General features: G+C 45.7%; 1 protein-coding gene across 2 annotated transcripts in view; it reads left to right on the top strand.

Moving 5' to 3' along the window:
• The first annotated feature begins 5,583 nt into the window (after positions 1-5,583).
• Positions 5,584-13,809, top strand: part of LOC144671657 (rho guanine nucleotide exchange factor 12-like) — a 113,517-nt gene continuing 105,291 nt past the window's right edge. For both annotated transcript variants that reach the window (XM_078533665.1, XM_078533674.1), the window contains exon 1: positions 5,584-5,722. In XM_078533665.1, the coding sequence (XP_078389791.1) occupies positions 5,691-5,722 (32 nt within the window). In that variant the 5' untranslated portion in view covers positions 5,584-5,690. The remainder of the gene's footprint in view (positions 5,723-13,809) is intronic.

Raw genomic sequence — 13,809 nt, forward strand, 5'->3', positions numbered from 1 at the left:
GGCAGCATCTGTGGAGAGAGAAACAGAGTTAACGTTTTGAGTCTGTATGACTCTTCTTCAGAGCAGTACATTCATGTTTGGCCTGATATCTGAATTCTGAATATTGAATATCTGAATATTTGGCTCTTTATCTGAATGAACACAGCATGTGTAACAAGGTAGATGAGCTGATGGCACAAATAGAAATAAATGGATATGACTTGATAGCTATTACAGAGACATGGTTGCAGGGTGACCAAGACTGGGAACTCAATATTCAAGGGTATTTGACATTAGAAAAATAGGCGAAAAGGAGGTGGGGTAACTTTGTTAATAAAGGAAGGTATCAGTGCGGTGGTGAGTACTGATATAGGGTGCAACAGATCGTGATGTGGAATCAGTTTGGGTAGAAATAAGGAATGGCAAGGGGAAGAAGTCACGGATGGGTGTCGTCTATAGGCCCCCGAAGAGTTGCCTCACTGTAGGACAAAGTATAAATCAGGAAATAATGGAGGTGTAAGAAGGGCGCTACAATTATCATGGGTGATTTTAATCTGCATATTGGCTGGACAAATCAGATTGGCAGGGGTAACATGGAAAGCGAATTTGTAGAGTGTATCAGGGAATGTTTCTTAGAGTGATATATTGCAGAACCTACCTGGGAACAGGCTATTTTAGATCTAGTAATGTGTAATGAGGTAGGATTAACAAGAGATCTTGTAGTTAATGATCCTCTAGGGGGTGGGGGGGGTAGAATTTCAAATTCAGTTTGAGGGCGAGCAACTCGGGTCTCAAACCAGTGGCTTCAACTTAAATAAGGGCAATTACAGAGGGATGAAGAAAGAGTTGTCTGAAGCGGGCTGGGAAAATAGACTAAGTGGAAGGTCAGTGGATGAGCAGTGGCAGACATTTAAGCAAATATTTCATAATGGTCAGCAAAAATTTATCCCGGTCAAAAAGAAGGACTCAGTGAGAAGGATGGACCACCCGTGGTTAACAAAGGTGGTCAAGGAGCGTGTCCAATCAAAAACTAAGGTATACAAAGCAACGAAAACTAGTGGTAGGCCAGAGGATTGGGAATTTTTAGGAACCAGCAGCAGATGACTAAAAATCTAATAAAGAGGGAGAAAATTGATTATGAAAGTAAATTGGCAAGAAATATAAAAATAAACAGCAGGAGCTTCTACAGTTTTATAAAAAGAAAGAGAGTAGTTAAAGTGAGTGTGGGGCCCTTGGAGGATGCGACTGGAGAATTGATAACGGGGAACAGGGAAATGGCAGAAAATTTAAACCAATATTTTGCATCGGTCTTCATGGTGGAGGACACTATAAACATCCCAAAGATATCAGATAACAAGGAGCTAATGGGAGGAAAGATCTTGTAACAGTCTCTATCATGAGGGACAAAGCATTTGACAAACTAATGGGACTAAAGACAGACAAGTCGCCAGGACCTGATGGCCTGCATCCAATGGTTTTAAAGGAAGTGACTGCAGAGATAGTGGAGGCATTGGTCAAAATATTCCAGAACTCACTGGATTCCGGGAGGGTCCCAGTGGATTGGAAAACCGCTAATGTGGTGCCCCTGTTCAAGAAGGGAGAGAGACAAAAAGCAGCAAACTATAGAACAGTCAGCCTAATATCTGTCGTTGGGAAAATGCTAGAGTCCATTATTAAGGAAGGAATAGCAGGACATTTAGAAAAGCTCAATGCAATCAATCAGAGTCAACATGGTGTTTTGAAAGGGAAATCATGTTTGACAAATTTGCTAGAGTTCTTTGAGGATATAACAAGCAGAGTTGATAAAGGGCAACCGGTAGATGTTGTGTATTTGGATTTCCCGAAGGCATTCGATAAGGTGCCACATAAAAGGTTATTGCACAAGATAGGAGCTCAAATAGAAGATAGGTATTGGGGATAAGGTATTAGCATGGATTGAGGATTGGTTAACACACAAAAGACAGTGAGTCGGGATTTATGGGTCTTTCTCAGGTTGGAAAGATGTAACTAGTGGAGTGCCACAAAGATCAGTCCTAGGGCCTCAATTATTTACTATCTATATGAATGACTTGGAGGAGGGGGCAGAGTGTAATGTATCCAAATTTGCTGACGATACAAAAATAGGTGGGAGGGTATGTTGTACTGAGGACATAAGGAATCTGCAAGGGGATATAGATAGGTTGAGTGAGTGGGCAAGAACTTAGCAGATGAAGTTTAACGTAGGAGAGTGTGAGGTCATGCACTTTGGTAGGAAAAATCAAAATGCAGACTATTATTTAAATGTAGAGAGACTCCAAAAAAGCACAGCACAGAGGGATCTGGGTGTTATTGTACATGAAACACAAAAAGTTAACGTGTAGGTGTAGCAAGTAATTAAGGTGGCAAATGGAATTTTGGCCTGTATTGTTAGAGGGTTGGAGTTTAAAAATAGGGAAGTCTTGTTACAACTGTACAGGGTATTGGTGAGGCCGCACCTGGAGTACTGTGTACAGTTTTGGTTCCCGTATTTAAGAAAGGATAAACTGGCATTGGAGTCAGTTCAAAAGAGATTCACTCGGCTGATTCCTGGGCTGAAGGCGTTGACTTATCAAGAACAGCTAAACAGGTTAGGCCTTTATTCATTAGAGCTTAGAAGAATGAGGGGTGATCTTATTGAAAGGCCCAAGATTCTGAGGGGGCTTTTACAGGGTAGATGTTGAGAAGATGTTTCACTGGCTGGGGGGTGGGGAGGTGGGGTAGATGTTGAGAAGATGTTCCACTAGCGGGGGGTTAATCTCGAACTAGGGGACATAGTTACAGAATAAGGGGACACTCATTTAAAACTGAGATGCGAAGGAATTTCTTCTTTCAGAGGGTAGTGAATGTCTGGAATTCTCTACCCCAGAGAGTTGTGAAGGCTAGATCACAGAAAGTATTTAAAGAGGAGATAGATTTTTGAAATATCGGGGAGTTGAGGGCTATGAGGAGCTGGTATGAAAGAGGAGTGAGGCCTGGGGCAGATCAGCCATGATCTTATTGAATGGCGGGGCAGGCTTGGGGGGCCGAATGGCCTACTCCTACTTCTTATGTTCTTAAGTGGCAAGTAACATTCGCGTCACACAAGTCCCAGAAAATGTCCATTTCCAACAAGGGAGGAACTAACCATCTCTCCTATCATTGACTGTCATTAACATCACTGAATTCCCCACCATTAACATCCAGATGGTTACCATTGACCAGAACTTAACAGAACCAGCCAAATAAATATTGTGGCTACAAAAGCAGATCAGAGGTTGGGAATTCTGCGGAGATTAACTCACTTCCTGACTTCCCACAGCCTGTCCACCATCTACAAGGCAAAAGTCCGGAGTACGCTGGAATATTCTCCGCTTATCTTTATGAGTGCAGCTCCAACAACACTCAACACCATCCATGACAAACCAGCCCGCTTGATTGGTACCCTATCCGCCTTCAACATTCACTCCCTGCACCACTGACGCACAGTGACAGCAGTGTGTACCATCTACAAGATGCACTGCAGCAACTCACCAAGGCTCCTTCAACAGCACCTTCTAAACCCACAAACTCTACCAGCTAGGATAAGGGCAGCAGATAGATGGGAACACCACATTTACAAGTTCCCTTCCAAGGCATTTACCATCCTGACTTGGAAATATATCGCCGTTCCTTCACTGTTGCTGGATCAAGATCCCGGAACTCCCTCCCTAACAGCACTGTGGGTGTACCTACACCACAGGGACTGCAGTGGTTCAAGAAGGCAGCTCACCACCACCTTCTCAAGGGCAGTTAGGGATTGGTAATAAATGCTGGCCCAGACAGCGACACCCATATTCCTTGAAACAATAAAACAAAATACCCTTGCTGTAGGGTGACCATATCCAGAAATGTGCTATCCATGACATTCACAATCTTGAGCATGCACTGCACCAACAGCTGCTGCCACCCAAGTGTATGCTGGTCCCACTATCTCCGCTGACCAACTCCCCTGCCTGAAGACCACAAAGGGATCTTGACTCCCCAGGTGAAAACAATGGGAGATGAAGTCTTCTATAACTGTTTATACGTTATCATCGCTGTATCTGAGAATGGCATAAAGGAATAAGGATGTTTAAATTGTACAGAAATGGAAGTGGAAAAATTCTGAGCCATCCTGAATAGGGAGCCAGGTTCCATCCTCAACTGGGGGTTTCTAGATGGTGTCCTTCTCCTCGGGCTTCTGTCCCAGGTCTGGTGTAGAGTGAGGGGAGAGTAAAGTCCTGGCGTTGGAAGAGGCACATAAACCTCCAAACAACCCATCTACCCAACTCTTCAAACATCACCTACCCCACATGTGGAGAGGCTGCAGATCCACATTGGATTTATCATCCATCTGAGAACCTGGTGAAACCGGAAGGGAAGCAAATCATAAAAACTAAATCCTCAACCCCATGGCCTGACTGCCTCAGGATGGGGAGTGAAGCCGGAATCCAGGCTGATTGTGATACCCTCATGGCCGAATAACTGCCTCTGCTCCGGGTTTGCATTGGGATTGATCTGAGTTCTGGAACCTGAGGAGTTTTTTTGGGGCGGGTTATTTTTCCTAAACTTGCGGCCGGCTCCGGGTCCGGCTCCGGGTGTGAAGCGGGTCTGACTCCCCAGACCTGGAGTGAGGGGGAGGCGCCGGTGCCCGGCCCGGGATTACTTTGCGCGGAGGGAGCGGAGCCGCTCCGGGAGGCGGCGAAGCGGTGGCGGAGGGAGAGAGGCCGAGCGGCCGGAGGTGAAGCGGTTCCGAGCAAAGTAACAAAGTAACAACCGGAGCGGAACCGGAGCCGAAACCGGGAACCAGGAGCGGGAGCGGGAGCGGGGACACGGGGAGCGGCCGCACCGGGAGCGGGAGCACATCCGGCACTGAGGCTGGGGATGGGGCCCCAGTGAGTGACTGGGCAGCGGAGCCGAGTCTCACCACAACCCCGGGGCCGAACCGAACCGAACAGGCCCGGGACAGACCGGGGCCCGAGAGCCGGGACAGGCCGGAGCCGGGGCCCGAGAGCCGGGACAGGCCGGAGCCGGGGCCCGAGAGCCGGGACAGGCCGGAGCCGGGGCCCGAGAGCCGGGACAGGCCGGAGCCGGGGCCCGAGAGCCGGGACAGGGAGCCGGAGCCCGGGGCCCGAGAGCCGGGACAGGCCGGGGACAGGGAGCCGGAGCCCGGGGCCCGAGAGCCGGGACAGGCCGGGGACAGGGAGCCGGAGCCCGGGGCCTCTGGATACTTTGTGACTGGGGCTCGGATACTTTGTGATAGTTTGTGGCAGTTTTGCTGATACTTTGTTGCCGAGAGCGGGACCTGATCCACATCCACATCCCGCGGCCGGGGGGCCGGACACTGGCCGCAGGACCGGCTCTGTTACCGGGACAGGGTGGCCACTGGGCCCCGGGCTCCGGCTCCGGCCCCGGGCTCCGGCTTCAGTCTTGGCCTCGGTCCCTGGGATGGGGCTTCGCCCCTGAACCGCGATAAACACTGGAATTGGAGCTGCCCCTGGCTCCGGACACTGACCCCCGGCTCCGGACACTGACCCCCGGCTCCGGACACTGACACCCCCCCCGGACCAGAGTGTCCAGCTCCACATTCACACATTGGGAGCCACCCTGGATTCTCCGCTGAAATCGGCTCGGATTTGGGGGAAGAAAATGAGAATTGGATAAATTGTGAGATTTGAAATCAGTGAAGGAGCCAAATGAGCGTTACACCGTCCGGCCTGAGTGAGAGGTAAGGCCCCTGCTGCAGGGGAAAGGCCAGTTATTGCTTAATAAACAACTAGTGCAAACCAGTAACAAAGTGAAGATGCACAGGAAGCATTTCTCTTACCACCTTAGAGAAATATCTGGTTGGTGTTGGAGCAGATTGTCATTGTGCCCATATCCACTGCTCTGGTTAAGACCAGGAGATTTCCCAGAAAGGGACCAGGGATGAGGGGACTTCAGTTTATGTGGAAAGGGTGGAGAAACTGGGATTGTTCTCCATGGAGCAGGGAAGGTTAAGCTGAGATTTGATAGAGATATTCAAAATCGTCAAGGGTTTTGATTGAATAATTAAGGAAGACAGACAGTGGCAGAAGGGTCAGTAACCAGATGACACACATTTAAGATATTTCACAAAAGAATTAGAGGTGAGATGAGAATTTTACACTTATGATTTGCAATAGATGATGGAAGCAGATTTCATAGTAACATTCAAAACAGAATTATATCAATACTTGAAAAGGAAACATTTGCAGGAGTACTGGGAAAGAGCAGGGGACAGCTAATTGGCCAACTCTTTCAAAGAGCTGGCTCAGGCTGGATGGGCTGAATGGTCTCATTTTGTGAAGACCTACTTACCTCAGGAACCTTACAGTGATGGTGACAGAACCAGTAAAATTCAGTTGTAATTATCTGGGATTGTTACAGCTGTTTTTCCAAGTGAGACCAAAAGCATTATCCTGCCCATGCAGTAAGCATGGCTCCAAAGTAAACATTGACATCCCAGTGGGGTTGTAGCAGAACTAATGCCAGGGAGTAGAATGACAAACACCCATAAGAAAAGGGCTGTCACTCGAACTGATTCAGACAGTTAATAACTGTGGTGTTTCATACTGGTGAGTTGCTGTTTAGTTATACACATCATATTCCCACTATACTGTATCCACCCCACTGGGATAAGGGATGTGGAGGATGAAGTGTTGGAACCCATTGGAAGAGTTCCTAATCCAGAGCACATGTTGCACTGAATGGAAAGCCCATGTGGTCACTGACCCTATAGTGCTGCGCACACTCCAGGGATACGTAGGAAGAGAAAATTTAGGGTTTTGTGGAAAAGATCGCATAGAAATAAGGTGTGGGTATTTTGATTCTGTCAGTCTTGTTGGGGAATAATTAAACTAACCAACATACTGTCGGAGAGTAGATGCGCTGTGGTAGTTCAAGAGGGGGTGAAGTTGGGGATCAGTGGTTTCACAAATCGAGCTGTTCTCTGATTCATAAAAACAATTGTTTTTGTGAATCCAGAGAAATGTTCCTGCCCATCCTGGGGGATATTAATTCACAGGAAAGGGCATAATGATTTATCCCCACTCTTGTGTGTCTCTCCATGAGGTTGCTTATCCCATTAAATGCCCAATTTGGGATACTGCAAAATGGTACAGAATGCTGGAACATTCTGAGGTCCATTCAGGTTTGTCAGCAACATGTTTGTGTCAAATTTGAAGGGGTCCTTCTGTTACTGATTGTTGTGAATGATTGTTAATACTAAGTGTAAAAGAAATGTTCTTACATGATAGAGTGAGGCATCTTAAGTGTGGCAAATTTATGGTAAAAGCTTTACAAACAGGTGGGTAGAAACACTTAGTTCATGTCATGTGAAATAATCTGTTTCCACCTGAAAGTAGCCAATCAGATTCTGAGCTTTTGATCAGCAAAATGGAAATGGAATTCACAGAGAGCCATGAAATGCAGAGATCGAAGCAGGTGATCGTAGTGACTTGGGCTGACAAGGGATTGTTGGTTTGTGAGTAAAGGGGACCTTCTGGCAAGTTTAAGGTGATGGGTAAGGATCACTGAGCCATTGACTTGATTACATCATTGCATGTAAGGAACTGGACTGACCATCATTCTGTTTGGCTAGCCCAACATGCAACACAAACCTGGTTGCATCAAACTCAGTAATGCAGCCTTTTGTGGGGTTAGAGGATTGCACATGCACTGCTGCTGCAACTGAGGGCATCAGGCAGTGTGTCAGTAACATGGGTCACCACCGTTGGCTTCTCTGCACTGATGGACCCAGCCATTGATTCCAGGGGCAAGGCCATGTCTGAGATCTGCCCCACAACTTACCCATTCCCAAAAGGAATTATTCAAATGACTAAGAGTTAAAGTGACCTGTACAAAGGTTTCAGGATTAAATGTAGGCGTTTATGACCGTGCAGGGAGTTGCTTTCTTGCAAGGAGCGTCTTTTTGACTCTGGTTGCATTGCTCCTATTTGGAGCAGTCTGTGTTTTGGGCTTTCAGTCACTGCTCAGTCACTATGAGGAGGCAGCTGAGGAGAGGCACTATTCGAAGGTGTGTCAATTTGTACTAATCAGATGAAATAGAAAGATGGATGTTTCTTTATAGATCACCTACCCTCTCTCAGAACTGATGCTAAATACTTTGCTTTCAATTCACTAGTTTGAAGTTCAGTAACAATGATCATCCCTGTTTCTTTGGTGCACAAGATGTGAATCACGAGTGACCAGTTAATCTGTTTCTGGCTGTGTTGATGGAGACAGCTGACTGGCAGAATTCCCCTACTGCTCTTCCAATTGTCCCATGGGATCTTTTACATCCACTAGGACAGGCAGAAGGGGCCTTGGTTTAACATTTCATCCAAAGGGTGGCATTTTTGACAGTGCTGTGCTCCCATAGTGTCAGCCTTGATTATGTGCTTAAATCCTGGAGTTGGACTTGAATCCGTAGCCTTCTGGTGTCAACTGTGGCTCAGTCGTTCACACTCTCGCCTCTGAGTCGTAAGGTTTATGGGTTCAAACCCCACTCCGGAGACTCGAGCCTGTAACCTAAGCTGTGCTATTACTGAGAGAGTGCTGCACTGTTGGAGGTGCTGTCTTTTTGGATGTGATGTGAAATTGAACATACAAACATACAGTTGAGGCTCTGTCTGCTCCTCCAGGTAGATCATGTGATACACATTTCAGTAGAGAGCAGGGAGTTCTCTCCAGTGTCTCTGACAATACTTATCCCTCAACCAACATCTTATACGAAACAAGAACACAATTATCTGGCCATTACCACTTTGCTGTTTGTGGGATCTTGCCTTGTGCAAATTGGCAGTCACATTTCCTACGTTATGACAGTGACTACACTTAAAGCACTTCATTGGCTGTTAAGCACTTTGGGACATCCTGAAAGGTGCTATATAAATGCAAGTCTTGAATTCATCCTTCTAAGATGCAACATGAAAATTGAGCCAATTTGGCTCTTTAGCAGCTACTGTTGCTGTAGATTATAATCAGTGTGCGTATCAATGTACAGTGTGTCTGGGTGTTATACATATATGATAACTGCCTAGGAAACACCTGTTGCAAGCCTTCATTAGGTGAAAGGTGCTATTTAAATGGAATTTGATGCACTGCAGTCAGACCTGGCTGAATGTCTCAGGTCTCCAGGTGAAGTTAGAATCTAATTGGGGATATGGTGAGGAGTAGTCACTGCCCTTCAGCATATTCCTGCAAAATCCTAATCCCTAACACCAACCTTTACCATTAGGGAGTATATTAATCCCCAACTTTTACTGTACTCCCAGGAAACCCTAAGCCCATCCCCCATGGTGATAAAATGTGGATGTCAAATGCTAAGTCTCGCCCACACACAATGACCTCCTGAGTGAGGAGCTGGAGGGTTTGTGAATTTGAACCCCATCAAGAGCCAACACCTGTCGCAGGAGTGAGGAGAGAAAGGGAGGAGCTAATGTGAGGATCTCAGTGCACATGGCTGGTGGATTGGCTCTGTTATTTTTCAAATTGTTTTGTTTGTGGCCCAAAGCTGGGAATAGTTATGTGTGCAGACTATCAAGAGAACAGCCATGTTGGCCCACATGGACGCAGTCTCCGCTCTGTGTAAACACTGGGAGGCATCGAAATAGGGACTTGATCCTGTTCACCTGACTGTGGAGAGCACCAAGTGTAAACCTGACTGAAGAATGAGGGGCATGTGAAGACATTTTAAGAAATACTCCGACACTCTAATAAAAGCAAAATACTGTGAATGCTGGAAATCTGAAATAAAAACAGAAAATGCTGGAAAAACTCAGCATGTCTGGCAGCATCTGTGGAGAGAGAAATAGAGTTAATGCTTCAAGTCTGTATGACTCTTCTTCGGATTCTTCTCTCTGCCAAGTATTTCTGCAAATTTGCTCTAGTTCTGAAGAAGAGTCAAATTAGATTCTTTTCCACGTTTTTTGTTTTCACTCCTACATGCTATATGTGTTGCTTGAGAAAGTTCCTTGGGATTCGTGGGCAGCAGAGAGTCCCCAACATGGGAGTATTGCAGCTTTCTGTCGTGGCAGTGCTCAAATGATGTCGACTACAATGGCTAGGCCGTATTGTTAAAATGGATGATGGTTGCCCACCAAACGATGAACAAAGTAGAGAGCTTGATGATGCCAGTGGACCCTTTGGGTGGCCAAAACTAAGATACAAAGATTCATGCAAGCAAGACATTGTTTCCTGTTCAATTGACTTCCAATATCTGGGAACAGTCAGCAAAAAGCCAAAGCAATTGGCACTGAAATCTCCACAGTAGGGCATGGAAATTTGAAGAACTAAATGTTCAGATTGCATCTTTTCCCTCGGCCTTTGAGAGATTGGGGACTGGTGTGTGAGAAGATGTATCAGTGAATATGGGGTTCAGGATTACTGGATTAGCTCCACTAATCCTCCCTCTGTGGTCCCAAGCTATTTAGTCCATTATAACTCATCCATCCAATGAACCTCTACACTCTTCCCCACTCTCACTGTTAAACGATTGCTGGATTTTCCAGCACTCCTCTATTTGAACACTCTTCCATGCATTGATTACTCGTTGCCATGTACTTCCACACTTTGCTAATTTTGCCCTTTGCTGCTTTGATTCAGTGCCCACTCTGAGTTTGATCAAGGTGATAATTCTGCATGCCCTTCTCTCTGCTCTTTGGTCTATGAACTTGTTTTCATTTCTGTACCGTGGGGTTGCCATCTTACCCATAAGGCAATTAGGGGAATTGCTCAGGAAATTGCTGTCCAAAATACTGAGTTTCTCCACCAACTTCGTTCCACTGGTACCTTGCTAATAAACTTGTCATTCAAACATGCAGAACTGTGCAAAGTCTCTCTAGTTACCCACTAAACACATCAGTAAAAGTTGGGGCCTGTCCATTCATGTGTAAGTGAATTTTTAACAATGTGATAAGTTTTAATTACTGCCAAACAATCCCTCTGACACTGAAATTTAGCTTTCATAAGTGTGGAATCTCATTCCATCAGATTTTAATTACTGTTGAAGGTTTAAAGTTTGAAATACAATTTTACTACTTGTTTTTCTGTCTTGTATCTCTCTCACTCTTAATCCATTGTTTTGTCTCCTCTCTCTTGCTTTCTGTACATAATTTGACATGAATTAAATATTCTAATATATATTTCCTCATTTGGACTCTGCGCTGCTCATTAACCATTCTCGAACTTTATTGGTTAAGGAGATATACCATCACTTGCTCTGTTCACACAGGTCCCAGATCCCCTATAGAGAACATGGTGCCAAAATGATGTTCTAATTACCGAAATCCCAGTAAAAAATCCCACACAATCTGTAGGTGAGTGTAACGACTGCACAATCCAGGATAATGTGTGTTTAGAATGAAGCTGGTTATATGAGGAAAGAGCTGAATGTTGAAATCCAGTCCAGTTGTAGGGACTCGTAGCTTTGCACCTGTTGCAAGCTGATGTGCCTCAGTGGTGTTTGGGATCGAGCGCTCACACACGGATCCTTTCCTACAATCAGCCTATTTTGAAGCTAAGGGGACAAAATTGGATCTATGCCCTTTACGGTGCATAATTTCAACTGGCTCTCTTCACACAGGGATTATCTGTGATCTGTTGTTGATGAATCTGTCCTTAAGTGATGAAAGGAACTTGGACAAATGATGGCTGTACTGGATCAAGTGTGTTGCTATTGGAATCTTACAGAAATTTGAGATGGAATCTGTGCGGTGTGGAACCGGGCCTGGGATGTGTTGTCTAGAATGCCCTGTTTTGGGAAGGCTGTGGAAAAGCCAGATCATTTTTTTGAACCTGAACAGGAGAGGCTGTTGCAAGTCTGAACAACGAACTGTCTGCTCTCGGGGTGTAACCAAAACAGCAAGATGCAGCAGCTGACTGACGCTGAATGCAGCATTACCAGGAGGAGTGGAATTCCCAGTTTTAATAGATATGAGTAGCGTTTTGAAAACCAGAGATTCTTAATTTGTTGTTGAAATTGGTTACGTGAGATTAAATAGAATTTTTGTCCGATTGTCTTGGCTGAGTGAGTAGAAGAAGCCTGGATATTAAAATGTTGAATATTCAGTCTCTCCAAGAGGAAAACTACCCATAGAGTCAGATTAAACTCCTACGAGTTATCAACAGTCACAGATTGCAACTCTTTCGAGTACAATCACAGTTCTTGGTTTCCGGGAGTGGGACATGAACCCACAACCCTCTGATTCAAAGGCGAGGGTGCTATGAACTGAGCCACAGCTGAGTCAGATTAAAGATGTAAAGTTGTTTAATCTGTGGGAGGAGCAGTTAATTATCAACACATTGCTCCCTCAGGTTTACTGTCCTGAGGATTTATCATCATCAGGAGAGTTTGTGCTAACAGTTACTTGAAATTTTAAAACTGGTGCCTGTCTGGTCACCACCTTGCCTGGAAATGAGCCTCTGCTCAGTTCTGTTTGTGCCGACTACAGGTTTGGAAAGAATTTCTCAGCGAAATATTCACTGTTTAAACATCTCAAATGTAATGGAGTCTCTCTCTGACTAGGGTGGATGTTTGCCCCACTGCCCCTCAATCTCTCTCTCACTTTTCACTCCAGCCTGGGCTTTGTGTTTGTTGTGTTTCGAGATTTTTAAAGCATGTGGTGAAGAGTGAAACCCGTGCGGTTTCCGGAGGGGAAGTCATTTGAGATATGTTTTGAGGTTGATGAACCCACAGCTTGAAGCTGAGAAACTGCAGCATTCTCAGCCGCAGATACAGCTCATCTCCTGTGGACTCGGGTGGAGTGTAGCAGATGAGACTGTTGGGCTTCCATCTCATCAGCTTGGCTTTGTTGCGATCAATCCTTACTTCAAAAGGTAAAGTGTTTGACTGAAATGAGTTTAAAATTTGTGATGACTCTGATTTCAACATGGTCAGCAGAACTTCAATTACCCATGAATGTCTGTGGGTTTTTATTACCTGAGCCCTGATTCTCCAATGAGCCAGCGAGGTGCTCCGACTCCAGCACTGTGCATTCCATTCCTGTCACAGCAGCCAATAAGACGGCTTTGTGTTGACCGGTTGCTGTGGCCAATTTAACTCTCTACCGTTCACCGACACTGTGGACCTTGTAACTGCTTCATATCAATTCCAGTGACAACCAAAGGGCAGAGCAGCATCTTCGTTAAGGGCCGACCTTCAACCCAGCTCAACTTTCTTTACCTGAGCAGTTACTGGCTGCCCTCCCAAATTCTGCCCGCTGTAAACTCGAGTACATCTGCTTGCGTCCTAACCCGCACCAAGCCCTGTTCATCCATCCTTGTGCTTGTTAATCTATGTTGGCTCCCAGTCCTGTAACGCCTCTTAAGAAAATAAAAACATAGAAATAGGAGCAGGAGTAGGTCATTCGGTCCCTTGAGTCTGATCTACCATTCGATAAAATCATAACTGATCTGATTGTGGCCTTAACTCTGCTCTCCTACCTGCCCCCCCATAATCCTGGACTCCCTTGTCAATCAAAACTTTGATTTTAAAATCCTCATCCTTCCATGGCTTTGCCCTTCTCTAAGTGATGCAACCTTCACCATGTGTCCTTTCCCCCAACATCAGGGAGAGCCCCCAGTGCTGGCATCTTTAGTATCCCTGACTTTAATTGCTCCATCGTGCCTTCAGGTGCCTAGGCCCTGAGCTCTGGAATTCTGTTCCTAAACCTCGTTGCATCTCTTTCCTCCTCTAATACACTCCTTAAAACGTATCACTTTGGCCAAACTTTTGGTCACTTGTCCTAATGTCTCCTTATGTGGCCTAATGTCAGATTTTTTTTGATAATGCCC

This window comes from Cetorhinus maximus, chromosome 2, assembly GCF_964194155.1.
Source record: "Cetorhinus maximus chromosome 2, sCetMax3.hap1.1, whole genome shotgun sequence".
Lineage (NCBI taxonomy): Eukaryota > Metazoa > Chordata > Chondrichthyes > Lamniformes > Cetorhinidae > Cetorhinus > Cetorhinus maximus.